The 23,233-nt window shown below is 39.3% G+C and overlaps 1 protein-coding gene across 1 annotated transcript in view; it reads right to left on the bottom strand.

Annotated features, from left to right (window-relative positions):
- LOC149155587 (uncharacterized) overlaps window positions 1–23,233 on the bottom strand; it is a 210,696-nt gene that overhangs the window by 79,044 nt on the left and 108,419 nt on the right. Inside the window, exon 6 of the mRNA XM_089440763.1 lies at window positions 6,676–8,571. Coding sequence (XP_089296889.1) covers window positions 6,676–8,571 — 1,896 coding nt within the window. The remainder of the gene's footprint in view (window positions 1–6,675; window positions 8,572–23,233) is intronic.

Below are 23,233 nucleotides of genomic sequence, written 5' to 3'. Positions count from 1 at the left end.
GTGCAGCAGTATGATATAGCAAGTTCATGGTGCTGCGAGTATAGCACATTGGTACAGCAGCATGCAAGGGACAACAAACTAACATTGGGACAACTGTACGGTACTTAACAGCAAGTACCAAGCATGTAATGGTACAACAGTATGCAAGGGACAACAAACTAACATTGGGACAGTTGTATGGTACTTAGCAGCAAGTACATCAACCATGCAATGGTAAAGCAAGCAAGCAATGGGACAACAAACATGGACAACATGGTTCAACCTTGACACATGGGACAACAGTACAGCATTAGGTGCAGCAGTCATGAGGTCCAGCATTGTGATGATAGGTGCAACATGATGATGAGATGCAACACAATGATAGGTGAAGGAGTCACCTTGGAGAATCAGTTGAAACAGCATGTCTTCAACTGATCTCATGTATCACCTTCTTAGAGATGATCTATGCTCTCATCTAGATAAGTCAAAGTGTTGACTTCAGTTGTAAATGCACTCTCTCTCTCTCTACTGAAATATTGTAGAACATATAAGAAGAATTGATTAAGGGTTTCCCTACATTGGGGTTTGTCCCTGGCTAGCGCCACATCTTGTGTCCTCTTGTCTTGGCTTGTCTTTTGCGATTTATATTTATGTTCTATCTACAGTTTACTTTAACGCTGATGTGATTGCTAATCTAGAAAAGATATTGAGCTAACTGTGAAAATTGAAATAAATTCCTCTAGCATAGAACATACTTGAAATTAACATGGTATCGGAGCTGAGGTGAAGACAAAGCCCAAGCAAGAGTGAAAGAGCAATCACCGAAGACAGTTGGGAAAGGACAAAAGGATCAATGGATTCCTCATCCCTCTTCTAATTCACCAACGGTGAAGTCAAAGCAGAGAATATTATCAGAATGGTGCAGCGGAAGTTTCTAATGGCCTACCTGAACATCACTTCTATGGGAAGTCCGGATCTAAAGGTGGAAAGAAAGGCAGATGCTTTGGTTGAAATAAGTTCGGCCATTATGCGAAGGATTGTCCGACTAGCAAGGACACATCACTTGATGATGATAACAATCATTCCAGGGACATCTTCAATGATCAATGGAATGAAAGGTGATGCAGGTCATCAAGGAAACAACCAACTCTTCAAAGAAAGCAAGGAACCCCAGGTATGAAGAATCAAATGTTGTTTCTGATAAAATAAGGAAGTGTTATCTTGTATTGGCCCTCTCCTTCAGATTCTTTGGGAATCTGGCTTATTGACTGAAATACTTCAAGGCACTCCATCGGATAGAAGGGTTCTCTCTCTCTAATTTGGTAGAGATGGAAACATTCATGGGATTATACTTGGAGCCAATGCCACCTATCCTGAAAAGGGTGTTACCCCTCAATTGAATGAGGGTAACTTGATTCATTTACAAAATCTCTTTTATGTACCTAAACGCAAGAAGAACCTGGTGTCCATTTCGGCAATGGAAGTCAAAGGTTTCAAGGTGGCATTCATCGATGGAAAGGTACGTGTTTGAAAATAGAATTTGCAAAGATGCTTTTACTCATGGGTTCAGGGTTGGCAATTTATATCAAATTGTAGAAAGTCTATTGGGGACCATGTCAGTTGACACATAACACCGGAGGTCTGTGAGTCAGATGATGACAGGGATGCCTGAATTCAAAAGGAGCATGAAGGTACATGTCTGAGATGTACTGAAGGAAAATCTCACAAGGGGACCATTCCCCTCATGTAGCAAGTCCACAGGTTTGGAACAACCCAAGGAGGTTTGAGATTCATGATCAGGAATCTCATGTGTGCAAGTGGAAGAAAGTCCTCTATGGCTTGAAGCAAATCACCTCGGGTTTGATATGAAAGGATTGATAGCTATCAGATGAAGCTGCGATTCACTAAGAGTGAAGCTAATCCAAACCATTGTTTGAAGGTTGTGGATGATAGACCTCTCATACCAGCACCTTCTGAGAACGACCTATTTTTGATAGGTGCAGACCCTCTCACTTGAAGAAGTAAGAGGGAGTTAGATTCCGCATATGGAATGGTAAACTGCAAGACCGTGACTACCTCGAGGATCTTAACTTTCAGAAGTTATATGGTGGTGATGCCGGACCAGATTTTGGAAATACCTCTGAGTTTCATAAACTCATTTGCATTGATGTTCTTGGTGAACTTCCGTCCGAATATATGTTTTGCAGTTAGCATGGTGAGCTCATATTTGGTTGAGCCTCACTGGATTGGTGCCAAGAATCTTCTGAGATATCTTCGGGGCACAATCTCTCATGGATTGAGATACACTGCCGGAAATATGAAGTTGCATGATTATTTGAATGCTGACTGGGCAAGCAGTGTGGAGGATCACTAGAGCACTTCTCAGTGCTGGTTCTTTTTGGGTTTTGCTTCGATATCATGGATGAGAAAGAAGCAGAAGTCAGTTGCTATAAGCACCACCGAGACTGAATACATAGCCACGAGTATGATCTCGTATGAAGCTGCCTGGTTGTGGAAGCTCTTTAGTGAGTTGTTTATACACATGATGAATACCACCATGATCCTCTGTGATAACCCGAGGGGAATTCGATTGTTGAAGAATCTCGTATTCGATGATTGCTCCAGCAGATAGACATCAGATACTACCTTATCTAGGATATTGTAAGTCGATAAGCGAGGAGGCTCCATCACATTGAGACTAATGTACAGGTCGCAGACATTTTGTCAACGTTGCGGGGAAAGATCAAATCTGCGACTTTCCCGAACAACTTGGAATCATTGAGAGACCTTCTTATAAGGGTCCAGCATGTTGTATGCATTGAGCTCTGGGAGCTGTGGGGGGCTTGGGGTACTTACTAGAGCAACACACAACCCTAGGGCAACTCATCCTCCCCTAATGGTGTGTTGTGTACAGGGTGAATGGCTCAACCTTCCCCTGTGATACCCCATGGCGACTTTGGGACAGCATGATTAGTTCTCTTGTGGGACAGGATGATTAGTTCTCTTATCGAGGCATCCTACCCATGCAGTTTGAGACTCATGGGAAGTACCTCTCATCTGACCAATGAGTAAGGAAATGGGGTTAGGAACCATTAGTAGTACTGTCGATGGACGCATCGTTGTATCTACGGTACTCCCTATGCTAGGATGACCTCCATTAATCTGGGATCAATATGAGTGGTCTGAGACACTCTCTTGTGATATTGATCTAAGATCAATGAAACTGACTTCGGGTCAGTAAGAGTGGTATGACACACACTCTTCATATGAAATTGACTTCGGGTCAGTAGAGAATGGTATGAGACATTCTCGATCAATTCTTCTTCTTCATGGTTCAGCAGAGCAAAGTAGAGCAGTGCAAGGCATTAATGGCAGAGATAGTACAGTCGGACATATGGATTAGCGGATGGAGTTATCCTTTGTTGAGAGGGAGTGTTAAAATTGGAAACTAGGGCCAAACTCCATGTGGGTCATCTTCTTAATGGCAGCTGATATTTTTCTTGGATCCCTCTCATCGAGAGGTGTAGGATCGATCTAAAGATCATCCGATTCCGATAAGTATTCATGGAGATATGAATTTATTTGTGTTATGGAACAATTCGTCAAGGTCGGCTAGCAACCAAATAAACTCCACTTGCGCTCAACGTTTTAGTATAAATAGTGGTGGCCTTCAAGTCATTTCTACACACACACTTGGGATCTCTTCCTCTCTACTTGTCTTTGGGTTTTAGTAGGAGGAGAGATCCCAAGGAATAACGCTGCCCTATGGAGAAGCCCTAACGCTACCCTATTGAGAAGCCCTAACGTAGCCTATGAAGAATCCTATATGTTATCCTAAAGGTGGTATGGATATACCTTAGCTACAGCAAGCCTAAAAGAGAACAGCAACGACTTAGGATGCTATTCCAAGAGGTTGAGGAGCTGTTGAAGAGGACCGCAACCCACATCTTGAGGTTGAGAGGTAGGGGGATTGTTTTGGGGTGGTTAGGTGAAGGAATATCCCTTAGAAGGGCTGCCGCAGCGAAGGGGCAGCTTGTTGTAGCAAGCCACAGTAGATAAGAGGAGGTCGAAGGGTAGAATAGGGGTTGGAACAGCAGAGCATTGCAGCCAAGGCTTTCCTCCCTCTTAGAAAGGCATCCACAGTTGTGGAGGGCTATTCTGGCCACATTTTGAAGCTTGTTAGGACTACTTTGAGAATGCCCTAACCAGTCCAGCAATGCAACAAACAGAAAAGCGCCAAAACAGTGATGATGATACATTGAAGAAGCATGATGTTGATATATTGTAGAAGCATGATGATGAATGTTGCAGCATGATGGGTATAGTGACGAAGTGTATCATAGCATAATGAGGGGCAGCACAATGGTGAGGTGCAGCCGTATGATATAGCAAGTTCATGGTCCTGCAAGTATAGCACATTGGTACAGCAACATGCAAGGGACAGCAAACTAATATTGGGACAGCTGTATGGTACTTAGCAGCAAGTACACCAAGCATGCAATGGTACAGCAGCATGCAAGGGAGAGGAAACTAACATTGAGACAACTGTATTGTACTTAGCAGCAAGTACATCAAGCATGCAGTGGTACAGCAAGCAAACAATGGGACAGAAAACATGGACAACATGGTTCAACCATGACACATGGGACAGCAGTACAGCATTAGGTGCAGCAGTCATGTGGTCCAGCGTTGTGATGATGGGTGTAGCATGGTGCAGCACGGTGAGGTGCAGCATGATGACAAGATGCAGCACGATGATAGGTGAAGGAGTCATTTGGAGAATCAGTTGAAGCAGCATGCCTTCAACAAATCTCATGTATCATCTTCTTAGAGATGATCTATGCTCTCATCTAGATAAGTCAAAGTGTTGACTTCAGTGGTAAATGTACTCCCTCTCTCTCTCTCTCTCTGCTGAACTATTGAAGAATATATAAGAAGAATTGATCAAGGGTCCCCCACATTGGGGTTTGTCCCTGGCTAGCGCCGCATCTTGTGTCCTCTTGTCTTGGCTTGTCTTTTGCGATTTATATTTATGTTATATCTGTAGTTTACTTTAATGTTGATGCGATTGCTAATCTGGAAAAGATATTGAGCTAACTGTGAAAATTGAAATAAATTGCTCTAGCATAGAACATACCTAAAATTAACACACTGCCATTTCGATATATTCACCCTCACATGGTATACAGATGAGCGAACTTTTGCATATTTTGTCTCCAATGGTTTGGAATCATGGTTTCAAAATTTCCAATCTTAAAAATATTTTTTTCATAAAAAACTAATTATTTCCTGTATTTTTTTAAAGACCAGATCATTGAGATATGAACAGGCCAGCTTTTCCCGTTCCAGTTCAAAAACGCATTTAATAGATGGACCAGGTCGGTCATATCTATTCATGAGTAGGCAAACTCTGCACTGTTATCCCAGACAGTAAACATGATATTCTTCTAGTCCTTTAGAGTTTATAGTAATGCCTACTAGGGAATCTCCAACCAACACTAAAAAACTACAATATACATTGTGGTTTTTTTGGAAACAGAAATTCGGGCCAGCCTTGATCCTTGAGTAGATGAAGAAAATTCAAATATATCATATAAGGATGTTCTGCACATGCATATGTATTGTGCAATTTTCAAAGCTTAAATATTTGAACTATTCATCAATAAGGCATATGCATTTTGCTTTCTCCTTTTGATTCCTTGCTTTCTGTCAATGTTCAGCAACCCTTTTGCAGTTTGCACAGTGTTACCTTTCATCCAATTTCTACTGGAACAAGATTGGTAGAACCAAACCAAAGAAGCATAGTATAGCAGCAAGAGCGAGGTGATTGGTTTCTATAAGCAGTGACCCAGATTCAAAACCCCAAAGTGGGAGTAGATGAGCCCAGGTTTGCAAGCGTTGAGTGATTTTGACAGCAGCATCCCCCCACACCCCCCATATAGAGGAAAAAGCTAAGAGGAAAGAACAGGGTCCCCACACAGTAAACCTGTTACATACCATGTGCATTCATGGGATATTAAAGAGAACCTCTGATTTCACTAGATATTGATAAATACCTCTCAAAATCCTTTTGTTGAACTCCCCTCCCAATGCATTTTTCCAACAAACAAAATCATATTTTTACTAAACATCCCTTATTTTTAACAGAAATCCTTTTTTAAACCACCTAATACCTATAAAACCTCACTACCCTGCATCACCATCACCCCCCAGATACCTACAATATATTGACTCTATTTTTCATGTGATAAGATATTGACCAACAAGGTATAGTTCCTGCAAGGAAAAGCATCTGAACTACTGGATCATAAATAATAAAATATGCATGTAAATGATTAAAAAACACTTTTAAATGTTGCTTGAATCGACACTATTTTTCATGTGATAAGATATTGACCAACAAGGTATAGTCCCTGCAAGGAAAAGCATCTGAACTACTGGATCATAAATAATAAAATGTGCATGAAGATGATTAAAAAACACTTTTCAATGTTGTTTGAGAATAAATCAAAGGAATAAATAGAGGAAATCTAGGGAAGGCTGCTTTTCAATGGAAAGCAAACACTAAAATCCTATGACAAAAATGTATCATAAGTGCATGTGAAAATTGCATGATCATTATTTAAACTAGATGTGAATAATTGAAAATTCTCAGGCCCGTAGTCAATAAAACAGCGAGGTTCAGGAAATAAGTACCATTTTAACTAGACGGTCGATAGGACGCTCTGTAGGTTTTTTCTCGCCCATAATGAGCCCACGAGACATAGTTTGAGATCCATCCTGACTAACAGGATTTTGTGCAATGTTGGGAGAGGATGTGCCCAAAAGAGGAGAAGCAGAAATTCCTGGCGTGCCAATAGTTAGAGACTGGGTATCGGTTGATGTAGTAACAGTTAGAGACTGGGTATTGGCGGATGTAGTAACAGACTGCTGAAGACCCTGACCACTTCGAGTAGCTGAGACAGAACAAACAACAGAAGCAGACTTCGCATCAATATTCTCCAGTAGGGTCGAAGGTGTTGGAAGAGTTGAATGTGAGGACGCCACACAAGAGGAAGTGGCAGGCTGTATGGGATTTTCAATTTTGAGAAACTGTGGTGGTGATGTTTTTAGACTCTGTTTATCTATCTGGGGAGTGGAATGCTGAGAAATTTCAGGAGAAGAGACCTCAAGAAGATGAGACGAAGAGGCTGACAATGGTGATGATTGATAAAATTGCTGACGCTGCTGTTCTTGTGGCTGTTGGTGATAATTTGAGAGTTGACCCAGCTGCCGCTGTTGAACATAAGATGGTTTGAATGCACTAGTCAGTTCAGCTTTAACTTGACTACTTATATCACTCCTCGGTTGAACACGTGCAGTTTGCTGTTTGTTAATTTGTGCTCGCTGAGCAACTTGATGCTTTTTCTGTTGGTGTTGCATCGTTTGTTGCTGCTGCTGCTGCAACGAGGGATGTTGTACCTGTTCCTGCTGCTGAAATCGGGAATCTTGCATCTGTTGCTGCTGCGGCTGCAGCGAGGGATGTTGCACCTGTTGCGGCAGCTGAAATGAGGAATGTTGCATCTGTTGCTGCTGCGGCCGCAGCGAGGGATGTTGCACCTGTTGCGGCTGCTGAAATGAGTCATGTTGCATCTGCTGCTGCTGCGGCCGCAGCGAGGGATGTTGCACCTGTTGCGGCTGCTGAAATGAGTCATGTTGCATCTGCTGCTGCTGCGGCTGCAGCGAGGGATGTTGCACCTGTTGCCGCTGCTGAAATGAGTCATGTTGCATCTGCTGCTGCGGCCGCAGCGAGGGATGTTGCACCTGTTGCGGCTGCTGAAATGAGTCATGTTGCATCTGCTGCTGCTGCGGCCGCAGCGAGGGATGTTGCACCTGTTGTGGCTGCTGAAATGAGTCATGTTGCATCTGCTGCTGCTGCGGCTGCAGCGAGGGATGTTGCACCTGTTGCCGCTGCTGAAATGAGTCATGTTGCATCTGCTGCTGCTGCGGCTGCAGCGAGGGATGTTGCACCTGTTGCGGCTGCTGAAATGAGGAATGTTGCATCTTTTGCTGCTGCTGCTGAAATAAGGGATGTTGCTGTTGGCCCGGTTGTAATTCTTTTAGTTGTTTTGCTTGGACGATATGCTGAGGGTGATTTTGCATTTGCACTAGGGTCCGCTTTTGTTGTTGGAATGCACTGCTATTTGGTGGTAGTGAATTTATCCTGTTTTGCTGCAATGTTATTGATCCTGATTGCGGTAATATAGGTGCAGACTGATGCTGTATTGGCAACAAAGAAGCCTGTGATATGACCTGTTGTTGTTGAATAACATTCTTGTCTAATTGCTGAAACTGAGACGATGCTTGTTGCACAGATTGCGCTCTATTGCTACTTTGTAATTGAAGTTGCCGTTGTTCTTCATGTTGCTGTGCAGCAGGCTTTCGTGTCCTCAAACCATTTAAAGATATTATTATATGCTTCTCAAGCTGACGTATTTTGTCTTCATCGAAACCTTGTGGAAGACCCCCCTTTGTTGCATGAAGACATGCCTCGAGTTGTTGTAGTTTTTTCAAAAACTGATTGAACTTTTCCAACTGCTCAGGGGGCAAAGGCTGGGAAAACATAACCATATAAGCATTCCAAAAAATTACATTGCAAGTATTTTTATTCTTACGTGAACCATGTAGGTGTTAAACAAATGCAAACAAAACATGTCTATATCGAAAGGGCAATATTACATCTTAAACCCTTCGAGCAAGAAAACTAAATCGCATGTTGAATTCGATTATTGAAATGGTAAAAATCATGCCTCTATATCACATTATTGTTAGACGATCCAAAAATAATATTATCACAGGTTATTAAGTTAAAATAAAATAATTATTAATTCAAAATGTTAAATATTCATTATTAATCTAAAATATTTAATTATTTAATGGGGATATTTAGAATTAGTATATTGTTGTAAAAGAGAATTGTGTGGTATCTTAAGCTCTATTTTAGGAGAATTGTTAGTAAGATTATTTGAATAGTTTTTATTGTAAGTGGACACTTGTTATTGCATAATTAGAGGTAGTTAGGACATTGAACTTATAAATAGTTCATTGTAAACTCTTACAAAATTCCAGATGTAATTGTTTTTTTCTGATTAATAAAATTACATGCCTGAAGACACTTCTGCCATTACTGTGGTACCAGAGCTCCAGTAATGTTGCAATGGATGTGAGAGGGATATTCCAACTCAACGAAGTCCTGGAAAACTCCATTCAATTGACCAGCAAATGATTGTTATGAAAATTGTCCAGTTTTTTGTTCAAAATAAAAGAAATCTTATTCTTGTATTGATTTTGGATTGTTAAATCTAAAAATCAATTTTTGTATTATTATCAAAAATTGTTGTCGCTTGAATTTCTATTATTTGCCCCGCTTCAACGATTTCTCTTTGAATTCTTCCATCCGAACCCTTGACCAAAAAATAGAAGTTGGGCATTCGTATCTCACAATTAAATTAACCCCAAAATAAAATAAAAAAATGCATCGACTGTACTTTCTTAAATGCGTCGAGCCTTCATGTGAGCAAAACCGGCTCTGCAATCCATACAGTAAAACGCATGCAAAAATCGCAGGGCAGATACTAAAACGAGGCCGGTCTGTAAAAACCATTCTGCAGCTCTGTCGAGCATTCCAATATTCTCAAACAATACAATCAAATCCCTATCTCAGCTGTGCCAGAGCAAGATTCCATGCAATCTTCCCATTCGCTTCAAACCCACAAATCTGGCATTAAAATTATTTACAGTACTTGAATCAATCGCAGTTTCATGGTAGTCTTTGGGGTAGTTTAATTGATTATGGCTATAAAAATGATATGATTCAAGATTCAAATTTCTATGGCTATAAAAGTTTAAAGTTCAAATGATTGATTCAATATGACAAACTGTTGGGTCCCTATAATACTAGTGATTACCCCATTACTATTGTAGTTATACCCCTTATTTATATTGTTATGCCCCTATTACCCCCATGTTGTTATTTCTGTGCCCCATGGAATCCCTCTATTGTTATTTTTGTGGCTTTATATTATTATTGTTAGGTCGGTTGGATTATATTGTGACTCCTTAGACTCCTATATATAGAAAGGAGGTTTTGTCATTTAAATCATCCAAGAATTGTTCATTTATGTAATGTAAAGGAGGTTGCACCCTCGAAGAGGCTGAATTCTAAGGCGTTGATCTATCTTTTCTACCTTTTCTTGAGCTGGTTTCATAACATTTGGTATCAGAGCTTTGGATTCTAGGGTTTCGCTGCTCCAAACAGGTCATCGTGGCATTTTCGCTATAACTTTTTTCTATGACGTTTCAGAAGTCGCACAAAAAACCCATTTGAGAAGAAATCACGATGAACCTTGGGTCCGAATTTCAGAGCTTTTCGCGCGATATTTGCAGAGATATGATCTGAGGAAGTTGGTCTTTTTGCAGACTCCTGAATTACATTCAAAACATGTGACCTGGGGAAAATCGTCATAACTTTCTCTCTGGGGATCGGATTGAAATTTCGTAAGAAGGTGCAGAAAGAGGACGGACTATAGTTTCTTGTATGCATGTTTCAGATCCAAAGGTTGAAACAGTGACTCGTGGCACGTCGTACAAGTTCGCTCTACTGAACTAGTCTAGAAGCAAGTCACTGTGGGAGATTTCACATAACTCTTCCTTGGAGAATCCAATTTGGGTCAGACTTATGGCATTGGAAAGAGGACGCAGAAGGCTACTATAGGTCGCAATTTCAGAACTGGATGATCCGAAATTACAGAGATACATCAGACTCAATATCAGGCTTATACAAAGTGAAAAAAGGTGTGTAGTTTTTTTTAAATTTTTGCGTAAGCTTGGTTTAACGGAATTCAAAGGGCATAGTAAAGCATTATTATCGGTAATTGATGCCCCGAGGAAAGAAAATGCAAACACCTAGTAAGGAACCTGAAAGTTCTAGCATGACTTATGAAGGAGAGGAAGAAATGCTACATGATATATCAAAATTACAAGAACAAGTACAACAAATGTCACACTCACAAAAGCTAACAGAAGCTAAGATAAATGGCGTGGAATCTAACATAAATGGTGTGGAATCTAAGATAAAGGGCATGGAAGCTAAGATGGATGATTCGAAGGCAGATTTGAAGAGAGACATGGCAAATTTGAAGACAGACATGGCAGATTTGAAGACAGATTTGAAGAGAGACATGGCAAATTTGAAGACAGACATGGCAGATTTGAAGACAGATTTGACAAATTTTCTACAAGAAATACTTACTAATGGTGAAAAGGTTGTAAAGGAAACTCATGATGTGAACAAAAGTAATGTTAATCATAATTCCATAAACTCTAACGTTGGATCGAAGACCCACCATATTCCAAAAATCGATATGAGGAAGTTTGATGGCAAGGATCCCGCCACATGGATATTACAAATGGAGCAATTCTTCGATCCCAATAATGTGCAAAACACACAAAAGGTACGTATGGCAACTGTATATTTGGAACCAAATCAGTTTGTATGGTATCAATGGCTTTGCTCTCGTAAAAAATTTATCACTTGGGCAATTTTTAGGGAAGAATTGATAGCACATTATGAAGATACAAAAAGCAACACTTTTTTTAGCCAATTGATAAATCTCAAACAAAAGGGTTCAGTAATGGAGCACATTGAAGAGTTCCAAAAATTGAACATAAGGGTAAAAGATATTCCAGAGGAGCATAGGATTGATGTGTTCATAGGGTCTTTAAAGGATAATATCCAACATGATGTTTGTCTTTGGGAACCTGATTCATTAGAGAAGGCATTCAAGTTAGCAAGAAAAATGGAAAGCAAAATTATGGCAACCAGGAAGCATACCACTCACAACTATAAAGACGGAAGTGTTGTTGCCCCTAGTCTTCCAAAACCTATAAGGTTGACACCACAACAATTGGAAGAAAAAGAGCAAAAGGGCTTTGTTACAGTTGTGATAACAAATACACTAAAGGTCATAAGTGTGCTGAGAAGAAATTATTCTACATAGATTGTGAAGAGGAAGAAGAAAAGGAGCAAGAAAGGTCAAAAGAAGAAGATATACTCCATGAACAAAGCCTAGATGAAGAACAAATAAATTCGACCATATCTTGTAATGCATTGGCGGGAATTACCACTCCTCAAACCATCAAGATAGAAGGACAAATCAAGAAGAAAAAGGTAATAGTGTTGATTGATTCAGGAAGCACCCACAATTTTATTCATTGTAAGGTAGCAAAAGAATTGAATTGCTTCCTATATCCAGCACCAGAGTGTCAAGTGATGATTGCAAATGGGAGGAACAATAAATTGCTCTGGAAGGTGCCATAATATCAAACTATCCATGGGAGAATATGTATTGACTAGCCCAATGCTTTCCATTTCAATGGGAGGTGCTGATGTTGTACTAGGAGTCCAATGGTTACAATCCTTGGGTACAATAGCTTTTAATTTTCAAAAACTTTTCATCAAATTTTCTACGGAAGGAAAAGAAGTTTAATTAAGGGGTATTGCAGGGAAACCAGGAAAGATAATCAGCTCTAATGGTATGACAAAGCTTCTAAAAAAGGAGCAAAGAGGTGTAATTGCACAATTATGTTCGCTAGATGTTTCCACATCGGAATCATCTATTTCTCCAGATCCCCAAGAAGTCCTGGACAATCATTCCAAGGTATTTGAGACTCCCAAAGGTCTCCCACCTATGCGTGATCATGATCATGCTATCCATCTGATTCCAGGAAGTATTCCTCCAAACATCAGGCCGTACAGATATCCCTATGTCCAAAAAAGTGAAATTGAACGTATGGTTGCAGAAATGCTAGAGGCTAGTATAATTCAACCAAGTCAAAGTTCTTTTTCTGCTCCAGTAGTATTGGTGCACATGGATCATGGCGCATGTGTCCGGATTATAGGGAGCTCAACAAGCTCACTATTAAAGATAAGTTCCCCATTCCCGTAATGAAGAACAAATAAATCCGACCATATCTTGTAATGCATTGGCGGGAATTACCACTCCTCAAACCATCAAGATAGAAGGACAAATCAAGAAGAAAAAGGTAATAGTGTCGATTGATTCAGGAAGCACCCACAATTTTATTCATTGTAGGGTAGCAAAAGAATTGAATTGCTTCCTATATCTAGCACCAGAGTGTCAAGTGATGATTGCAAATGGGAGGAACAATAAATTGCTCTGGAAGGTGCCATAATATCAAACTATCCATGGGAGAATATGTATTGACTAGCCCAATGCTTTCCATTTCAATGGGAGGCGTTGATGTTGTACTAGGAGTCCAATGACTACAATCCTTGGGTACAATAGCTTTTAATTTTCAAAAACTTTTCATCAAATTTTCTACAGAAGGAAAAGAAGTTGAATTAAGGGGTATTGCAGGGAAACCAGAAAAGATAATCAGCTCTAATGGTATGACAAAGCTTCTAAAAAAGGAGCAAAGAGGTGTAATTGCAAAATTATGTTCGCTAGATGTTTCCACATTGGAATCATCTATTTCTCCAGATCTCCAAAAAGTCATGGACAATCATTCCAAGGTATTTGAGACTCCCAAAGGTCTCCCACCTATGCGTGATCATGATCATGCTATCCATCTGATTCCAGGAAGTGTTCCTCCAAACATCAGGCCGTACAGATATCCCTATGTCCAAAAAAGTGAAATTGAACGTATGGTTGCAGAAATGCTAGAGGCTAGTATAATTCAACCAAGTCAAAGTTCTTTTTCAGCTCAGTAGTATTGGTGCACAAGAAGGATGGATCATGACGCATGTGTCCAGATTATAGGGAGCTCAACAAGCTCACTATTAAAGATAAGTTCCCCATTCCCGTCATTGATGAATTACTGGATGAATTGCATGGATCAATTTACTTCACCAAGTTGGATCTTCGTTCGGGATATCATCAAATCAGAATGAAGATTGAAGACATTCTGAAAACGACATTTAGAACTCATGAGGGTCATTATGAATTTTTGGTCATGCCTTTTGGTCTTACCAATGCACCTTCAACATTTCAAGGTTTGATGAATTCAATTTTCAAACCATTCCTTAGAAAATTTGTGTTAGTAAATTTTGATGATATACTAATCTACAGCAAGTCTTGGAAGGATCATGTTGAACATGTTGACAAGGTGTTAGAAGAAGGGTTATTTGGAACACAATCAGCAAAGTATGATAGGAGCAGAAGTGATCTAGCAGTATGGTGGGAATTTTATGGTTCAGGGGCACCAGAATTGCAAAATTTTGCAATTCGTATCTTAAGCCAGGGATCAAGTGCATCAGCATGTGAAAGGAATTGGAGTTCCTTTGACCACATTCATTCCAAGAAAAGAAATAGATTGTTATCTGGAAGATTAGAAGATCTTGTTTATGTTCGTAGTAACTTGCAGTTGGCATTGAAGAATGTGGCTAAAGAGTCATCCAATTCCTCTACTCCGTGGATCGATCATGTTCCAAACACATCAATGGATGAAGCTGATTTGTACATTGACAGGGAATTAACTGATGAAACTAATGCTGAAGCATCTAGCGGATTCATAGCTCCCACTGCTCTTGATGATATAGAACTTTTTGATATAACAAGTGGGCCACAGGAACATCAAGAATAAAACTTTTTGCATGAACAATTTTTTAAATTTGCCAAGCTACTTTAAACTTTCGAGTTTATATATTTTGAATGCTTTTTTATCAGATTGTTTTTCAATATATGCAATCTGATATGGCTCATGGTTTTGTTGAATTTGATATGTGTGCCAAATTGCCAATGTCTATGATGAATTTCTCACCTTGTTTACTATATATGGAAGTTGGAACTTGGTTCTTTATTGGAATTTGGCACTCGCTTTCATGGTTTATAAAATTATGTCGAAATGATTTAAATCTTTGAGCAGTAATCTTATGTCTTTGCAATGTGCATTATGGACTTTGAATTTGACTTTAAATTGATTTTTTTTATATATATACATTCTTTTTTGAATTTCTATATGTCGAATTTTATGTCTAACTTTATCGGCAAAATTTTAGTTGCTGAACTTTATTCGAATTTCAAGATCGCCGAACTCGAACTCGAACACGAACCTGGTGACTTAGGCTGCAACAAGCTCCATTTTATTATGAGGTCCTTTGTTCCATTGAAAAGTGGCTAATTGAAGGTGACCTAGATAAAATGGAAATTAATAATCAGGTTGATGCTCACACGGTTAATCCACCAGTCACAGAAGACCAAGTTATAACTCATGACACCTATGAGACTGATCCATCATTCTTGACAGAGCAGATACAAAATGAAGAGAGACATGTCATGCATATCTTACATACTTCATCTAAAAGTTTTGAAACAGAATGTTCCACATAGTCAGTGATACAACCTGCCACAAAGAAAAAGTGCAAGAGAAAAAGAATGAGAAAGCGATTTGATGCATCAAATGGTTGCAAGCAGCTTGATTTTCGAATAGGAAAAAGTCCTACCGTATGCAAGATTGGACATGGCACATCCGAGAAACAACCGATAGATTTGCCTGAAAGCAGGCAAATGCTCAGTATGCACTATACTGAACACGTCGAATGCCATGGGGCATCTTTGTATTGTATTTCTAACCTTATGCCCTGTTATTTCAGTATTTCATTTTGTAGTTAGATTTGTGTTTTTCATGTTATTAGACTAGTTAATAAATGAAGAGCTTATATATTTCCTCTGCTTAATGTTACATGATGTTTTTTGGATGGACGCTACTTATGTTATGCTGTGTGTTGCGTGGATGCAGATTCTAGATTCTCACATTCCTCTGTTGTAGCAACGTGTCCCCAAGTAGAGCCAAATGTTGACCAATATGTGTCAACGACCCATAGAAGTACACCCCCTTTTTCGCAAAAGGGATAGCGTCTGATCGATGTGTTCCTGCCATCCAGCTATCATCATCAAGTTGATCATCATCTTATAATGTAAACCCAGTCTGCATATGTATAATGTAAATAATCTCAGCAGATCCGTGTCGTGTATGTAATCACCTAGGTAAACCTACTTTTCTGGTGACGATGTACATTCCGAGAGGTTTTTGTCTCACCGATCCATTCTCGGATGGTCGGCAAAGTTTCCCTTCAGCGTTAGCCCAAAGCCAGAATGGATTTTCTCACTGGGGTCTTAGAGGAGTCCTAGTGTTCTAGATCGAGTCTTTGTAAAAGTGATTTGGGAATAATCCTAACTATTTGGTTAGATTATTTTATTACAAATTACTTGATCTGCTAGATTATATTTGTGTCGCAGAACTGGATAGTCTGGGAAGGTCTTTTGCAAATGGGTTTTTCCTCTTGAGATGTAAAAAATGTAAAAATCATAATGTAAAGTGTCTTGAGGGTTAGAAAAATAATTTATCCCCTCATAGGTTAATTAATTAAATTTTCTGGCCAAAATTAATTAAAATCCTAAGCCAAAAATTTGATTAATTCTAAGTCCTAAGTGAATTTAAATGTTCCAAAGGCAAAATGCGTGGGTCCTTTAAAAGATTAAATTTTAAGAGGTCCAGGGACTAAGGTTAATTGATTATTCTGCTAAATTTTATCCTTTGGTCCCTTGGGTTGAGTCAAAGTCAAAATTTTGAGGAAATTAATTCAAAAATTTAATTTTTGAATTAATTAATTTTCATTTAATTGAAAATTTCGAATTTCCTCAATAAATTAAAATTTCGACGGATGAGATTAAAATAAATTTTAATCCTCATCAACGGTCAATATTGCTTTGACAAGGATTACTCGAACTAGTTGTTGGAGGATTTATCTTTAATTTTGTCCGTCAGAATCATCCGATGTCTGGATCGTGAACTAAGCGAAAAGCTCTCTTGTAATCTTTTTATGAGCAATAAAGAAATACTTTGGAGTTAATTTCTGTTGGTGTTACTCTTCGTGGAAACACTGTAAGATGTGTCATTTTCATGTATAGATTTCTTTTTAGCCATTGATGTAGCTTTCTGAAGAGTGATTTGAGTACAGGTATCTTGCTCAGTCGATGGGGTTTGAATGATAATTTAAGTTTTGAATATAATAGCAGGTATCTTTATTTATCTGAATTTCAGTATCGTTTTCTCGCTCTATGTTGATGGTTAAATTGATTTTTGCAGGAAATCCTTGATTATTAGATCATCGGGCGTTCAGAGAAGTTCTCGGCTGAACCAGCCAACTCCTGATCCATGTTTTCTGAAGAGCCCAGTTTAAATTTGATCCCGGGCTTATCATAATATATTTTTTATGGGTAATGCATGAAAGGTTTTGAGCTCAGTACCTCTTCTAAAATTAAAAAAAAAAAAAAAAATTCCTATGCTAAATCGATAGATCTCGTTGTTAAGAGCCTCAGATTATCAGATTTTGGAGCGGAGTTGGACTCACACTCCCTAGATCTGATAGATCTTCCACTTGGGTTTTATGGGTTTTAGTTTTTTTTTATTGAGTCATTGTATATACTGTTTGGGTGGTTCTTGTCATGTAGTTGCAGATCTGAAGCTGAAAACTGTGTAGAGTCCAGATCTAGGCCCTGGAGGGTAAGATCTGGATCTCTAGATGTCCATCAGCATCATTTTTGGCAGGGTTTCTATCCAAAGATTTTGCAATCCAAGAGTTTTTTTTTTTTAATTTGGAAATTTTATAAGGGTTTCATTGATAAATTTTAAGCTGAATCATAAGAACTTAATCTGGAAATTTCTCTTCGGTTATTGGGCTACAGTTTCTCTGCTGCTTGGGGTTTCCTAAGAACAAGATTTCGAATTTGTTTTCACTTTTGTTTTCTGGAAAATTTCGAAATTATCTTTTGAGTTTGGGCTTTGAAATTTATTTTTTTAAAAGATCTAGAGAAATTTGAGTACCTGCCTGAGTTCTCTCTTCTGTCTATCCTACTCGCAGTCCCTCCATACCCTCTAGATTCGTGCCATACATCATCGCTGCTCCATTTGCTTGCGTCCCTCACCGCTGCCTTCTCCAAAACCTCGAAACCCCTGCCATCATTGTCCCTCACGCAACCTTTCTTCCTCAACCCGCAGCTTCTCCTCCATACGATGTTTGCTTTGCCCTCAATAGAGCCCTCATAACCCTGCTCATCTCTCCCTTGCGTCCTTCTCCCTCACGCAGTTGCCCATACCTGCTCCAACCAGCAAAAAACCTTCTCCTTCACTGTTATGCTCTTAACCTGCAAAGCTATACCCAAACATAAAATTTGCGAAGAAAAGATACCGAGAACGCAGAATATGCAAAAAAATATACCCAGAGCACAAAATAGCAATGATTTTATTATTCAGAGAGAAATGTTCACAGGCCTCTTCGAGGGGGCAACCTCCAATAGAGCAGAGCTTGATTACAAAACAAGACACAATGCTCCTCGCAGGGAGTCTCTATCCTTTATATATGACTCATACATGCAATACCACGAGCCAATATCGTGGGTTTTATTAATACCATCTATCTAATACTACCGCCCATTTACCATCTAACTAATACTACCGCCCATTTGCAACTAACTGTGGTCCCGTAATTAATTGCGGGTTAACCACTTACAAATATTAATATGGGCTTTATTGACTCTTGACTATGACGTGATCCCATGACATAAATAAGGGGGTTAGGGTGGGACCCTAACATTCACATCTCTTCCATCCCCATGCAACACACAACAAACGTCCTTCTGCCTGCACGTTGCCATACCTTGCCCTCTGCGTCTTCATCGCAAGTCCAACCTATAGACATACACTGAAACCTGCACAAGCTTGCTTCTCAAACACTGCCTCTTCTTTCGACCTCCTACCCGACTCCTTTCCGCTGCATCTTCAGCTCATTTGCACCCTCCAAACCCTCATTGCTCCGAAACCCCTCATCGCTGCTGGCCCGCGTGTCCATCGTCCCTGCTCCTTGCTCACTTCCATCTCCTCCATTCGTCGAGCTTCAAACCTACGGACACACAACAACAAGAACATTCGATTTTGTTTTAATCTACTATGTATGCGTTATGTTAGACTAGGTATTTCTTTTTTCTTTTTTTCTTATTTAGTTAGTTCTTTTTATTGTTAGGGTTTAGGTTAGTGCCTTCTTATTATTAATATTTCATTTAAATCAAATTTTAGTTAGATTCATTAGAAGTTAAAAATAAAAAATAAAAAATTTGATTTTTTATTACGATTTCAATTTTTTTATTTATTTATGATTTCAATTTTACATTAAAAGTCTAAAAACATTTAAAAAGGTTAAAAAAAAATTTAAAAACATCTGAAAATATCTAAAAATAAATAAAACTTAAAAAATTCTAAAATATTTAAAATCCTAAAAATTTCAAAAAAAAAAGTCTAAAAATTTTAAATTTTGGTGTCGAATTTAAGAACGAAATAAATTAAAGGATTTGTGCTTAGACATCAAAATTTTTAATGTGACTCATGGCCCATTAAAAATTTTGATATGTTAACCCTTTGATTTGTTTTTCAAGTTCCTAAGGAATAATTAAAAAAAATTAACCTAAATTTCCTTAGTGTTATTTGGTCATTAAATGCATTTTTCATGATTTTCCTATGGTCAAGGTGCAATAAATCATAGTGATTTTTGGAAAGGGTTAATTAAGTTCTAGATCTAGGTCATTAGTGAAAATCATTTTAAATCTAGAATATCTTGTGTGATGCGGTTTTGGGCATTTATATTAATCATACTTGATTATCATTATTCGTCACATATTGAAAATCATTCTGGACAACTTCTTTTATTTACTTGATGGTTAATTCAAATATTAAAGGCACTGGTCTATAATCGTTTCTATCTTGTGGTCGTGTCTTATTTACATTGGCGGTTAATCTATTCTTTTGATATAATTGAGATTCATCAAGTTGTCTGTCATTAAAATCTCCTAGAGTCTGTTTTTTTCACAAGCTATCCTCATCCATTTACTTCAGGGACTACCCCCCTTGACTTGCCTAGGAGAGAGTCTAAACTGAGTGAGTAAGGATCAAGAGTGACTGCCCTTACTCTGAGCGTTTTCGCGGTGGCTAGACACTTTGTGCGACAACAGAACATACATCGGATGGACGTCAAGACTGCCTTCTTGCATGGTTCAATCAAAGAGGAAGTCTATGTGGAACAACCTGAGAGGTTTGAAGTTCATGATCGGGAATCTCATGTATGCAAGTTGAAGAAATCTCTCTATGGATTGAAGCAAGCACCCTGGGCTTGGTATGAGAGCATCGATAGCTATTTGATGAAGCTGGGATTCACTAGAAGTGAAGCCGATCCAAACCTTTACTTTGAGGTTGAAAATGATAAACCTCTCATTATGTTACTTTATGTGGACGACCTCTTTCTGACAGGTGCATACCCTCTCATTCACAAATGTAAGAGGGAGTTGGCTTTTGAATTTGAGATGAAGGACCTAGGACCGATGCACTATTTCTGGGGGTTGGAGGTCTGCAAAAGCCAGGGGAAATTTTCCTCTCTCAAGGAAAATATGTTGTGAACACTGAAGATATTGGAAAGATTTCGGATGATGGACTGCAAAACTATGACTACTCCGATGGAACTTTACTTTAAGAAGTTATGTGGTAGTGTTGTTGGAACTAAATTGGGAAATGCTTTTGAGTATCGTCAACTCATAGGAGCATTGATGTTCTTGGTGAACTCATGTCCGGACATATGTTTTGCAGTTAACACATTGAGCCAATACACGATTGAGCCTCATCATATACATTGGATTGCCTCCAAGAATATTCTAGATATCTTCGGGGCACAATCACTCATGGACTGAGATACATTGTCGGAAATGTGAGGTTGCATGGTTATTCTGATGTTGATTGGGCTAGCAGTGTGGTGGATCGTAAGAGCACTTCTGGATGTTGTTTTTCTTTGGATTCTGGTTCGATATACTGGATGAGCAGGAAGCAGAAATCGGTTGCCTTGAGCACCGCTAAGGCCGAATTCATAGCTGCTAGTATGGCCTCCTGTGAAGTTGTCTGGTTGAGGAATTTCTTCAGTGAGTTGTTTGGACATGTCTTGGATACCACCATGATCTTCTGCGACAACCAGAGTGGGATCCAATTATCAGAGAATTTCGTGTTTCATGATCGCTCCAAGCATATAGATATCAGGTACCACTTTATCCAAGATATGGTACAACGAGGAGCAATAAGGCTCCATCACATTGGGTCTGATGAGCAGGTCGCCGATATTCTGACAAAGCCCCTGGGGAAGGTCAAATTCTTGGCATTCCAAGAACGACTTGGAGTCGTGGAGAAACTCTCTTATGAGATGGGCATTAAGCTCTTGGAGCTCCGAGGAGCTTGGGGTACTTCTTGGAGCGGCGAGCAACCATAGAGTGAGTGGTTAAGCCTTCCCCTAGTGGTTTGTTGTGTACAGGGTGAGTGATTCATCCTTCCCCTGTGATACCCCTTGGCGACATGTGACCAAGACGAGTCGTTCCTCCTTCTCCTGCCGAGACATCCTACCCATGCAGTCTGGGACTCATGGGAAGTACCTCTCATCTGGCCAATGAGTAGGGAAATGAGGATAGGGACCATAGTACTACCGATGGATGCATCATGTACTATTGTACTCCTTATGCTAGGATGTCTGATATTGATCTCGGCTCAATGGGAACTGACCTCGAGTCATTAAGAGTGGTATGAGACACTCACTTTTGATTGGGATTGACTTCAGATTAGTAGATAATGGTATGATACATTCTCGATCACTTCTTCTTTTTCATAGTTCAACAAAGCAATGCATGAATGGAAAAGGTGGTACAAATTGGCAGATGGATTAGCGGTGGAGTTCTGCCTAATTGAGAGGGAGTGTTAAAATTGGCAACTAGGGCCAAACTCCACTTTTGGGTCATCTTATTTATGACATTTGATATTTTTACTAGATTCCTCTCTCGGAGAGGTGTAGGATTGATCTAAAGATAATCCAATTCTGACATGTACAAATGAAGATATGAATTTATTTATATTATGGACAAATTGTCAAGGTCGGCCAACAAACTCATGCAGGCTCAGAAGCCCAATAGTCATGTCTATTCATCCTCAACGCTTTCCTATAAATACATGATGCCTCATCCTCATTTGGACACACTTCACTCACTCATCTTCTCTCTCCTACTTTGATTGGGTACGAAAATATGAATCTGCTCCCCACACATGCGAAGGGAAGGAAGGGTTTTTTTGTTTCAGCGTTGACCAAATTTGACCAAAAATTTTAGAGGTTGTTTGACTGCATTGACCAAGCGTTCCCTATTTTTGGTGCGATTTTGGGTGGAGGAATTCTGTCCTAGCAGGGCGCAGATCTGGGCACAAGAACTGAGGCAATCTGACCTCTTGTTTGACCAGCGTTGACTGTATTAGGACTAGCTGTAGGGTTAACTTTTGTTGACCAATTTTCACTGGACTTTTTCAAACTATTTTGGGTTGATTAGACTTGTTGGAGGTCAAAGTTGACTAGCTTTGACCGAGCTGAATTGAGGAAGAAATCTACCCTGTTGACCAACGTTGACTTTTCTGGTTAGGGCTCTTTTGCTCCTGTTATAAATTATCAGAATTTGTAGATTGTACTATCTCTCTCTACTAAACTATTGAAGACTAAAAGAAGATCTGATCAAGGGTTTCCCCACATTGGGGTTTGTCCCTGGCATCCTCTTGTCTTGGCTTGTCTTCTATTGTTTATGTTTATGTTCTATCAGCGTTTTACTTACATGTTTATGCAATTGCTAAACTGAAATTGATATTGGGCTCTTAAAGAAATTGAAGTAAAATTGCACTAAAGCATAGAACATACCATTGTTGCCTAAAATTAACATGAATAGTTCCTTGTAACCCTATTTACTAAACCGCTTCTTTAAAATTTAATATTATGAGATTACCATGAGGATTTGTATGGACGTGACTAAGTGTTTTCACTTAGTCGTTTGAGTTGATGCGATTATGGCAAACCTTCCAGCAACGGCACAATGTAGACAATACTACAAGTGAAATTAATTTTAAGCTATTGCAAAAATCAAGTACCGATCAGTGTCAGAATGATCTTTAGCAATGTGCAATAGACCGCTATCATTGAATGAATCAGTGGAGGACAAGCAGACGACATGGGTATGTCAAAGATTACAATGGCAATGGACAAGGACCCCTGGCAAGGTGGAATAGATGAGAACGTTTGGTGGCGGTCTGTCTGGGTTGCATCAGCTCAGGTGGTTGAGGCTGTGACTTGCGATTTGTTGCA

The sequence above is a fragment of the Pinus tabuliformis genome, chromosome 9, assembly GCF_031772625.1.
Source record: "Pinus tabuliformis cultivar Carrire ecotype Pingquan chromosome 9, CPIR1, whole genome shotgun sequence".
Taxonomy (NCBI): domain Eukaryota; kingdom Viridiplantae; phylum Streptophyta; class Pinopsida; order Pinales; family Pinaceae; genus Pinus; species Pinus tabuliformis.
Note: the sequence above shows the minus strand (reverse complement) of the source record. Positions and strands in the feature narration are given on the sequence as shown.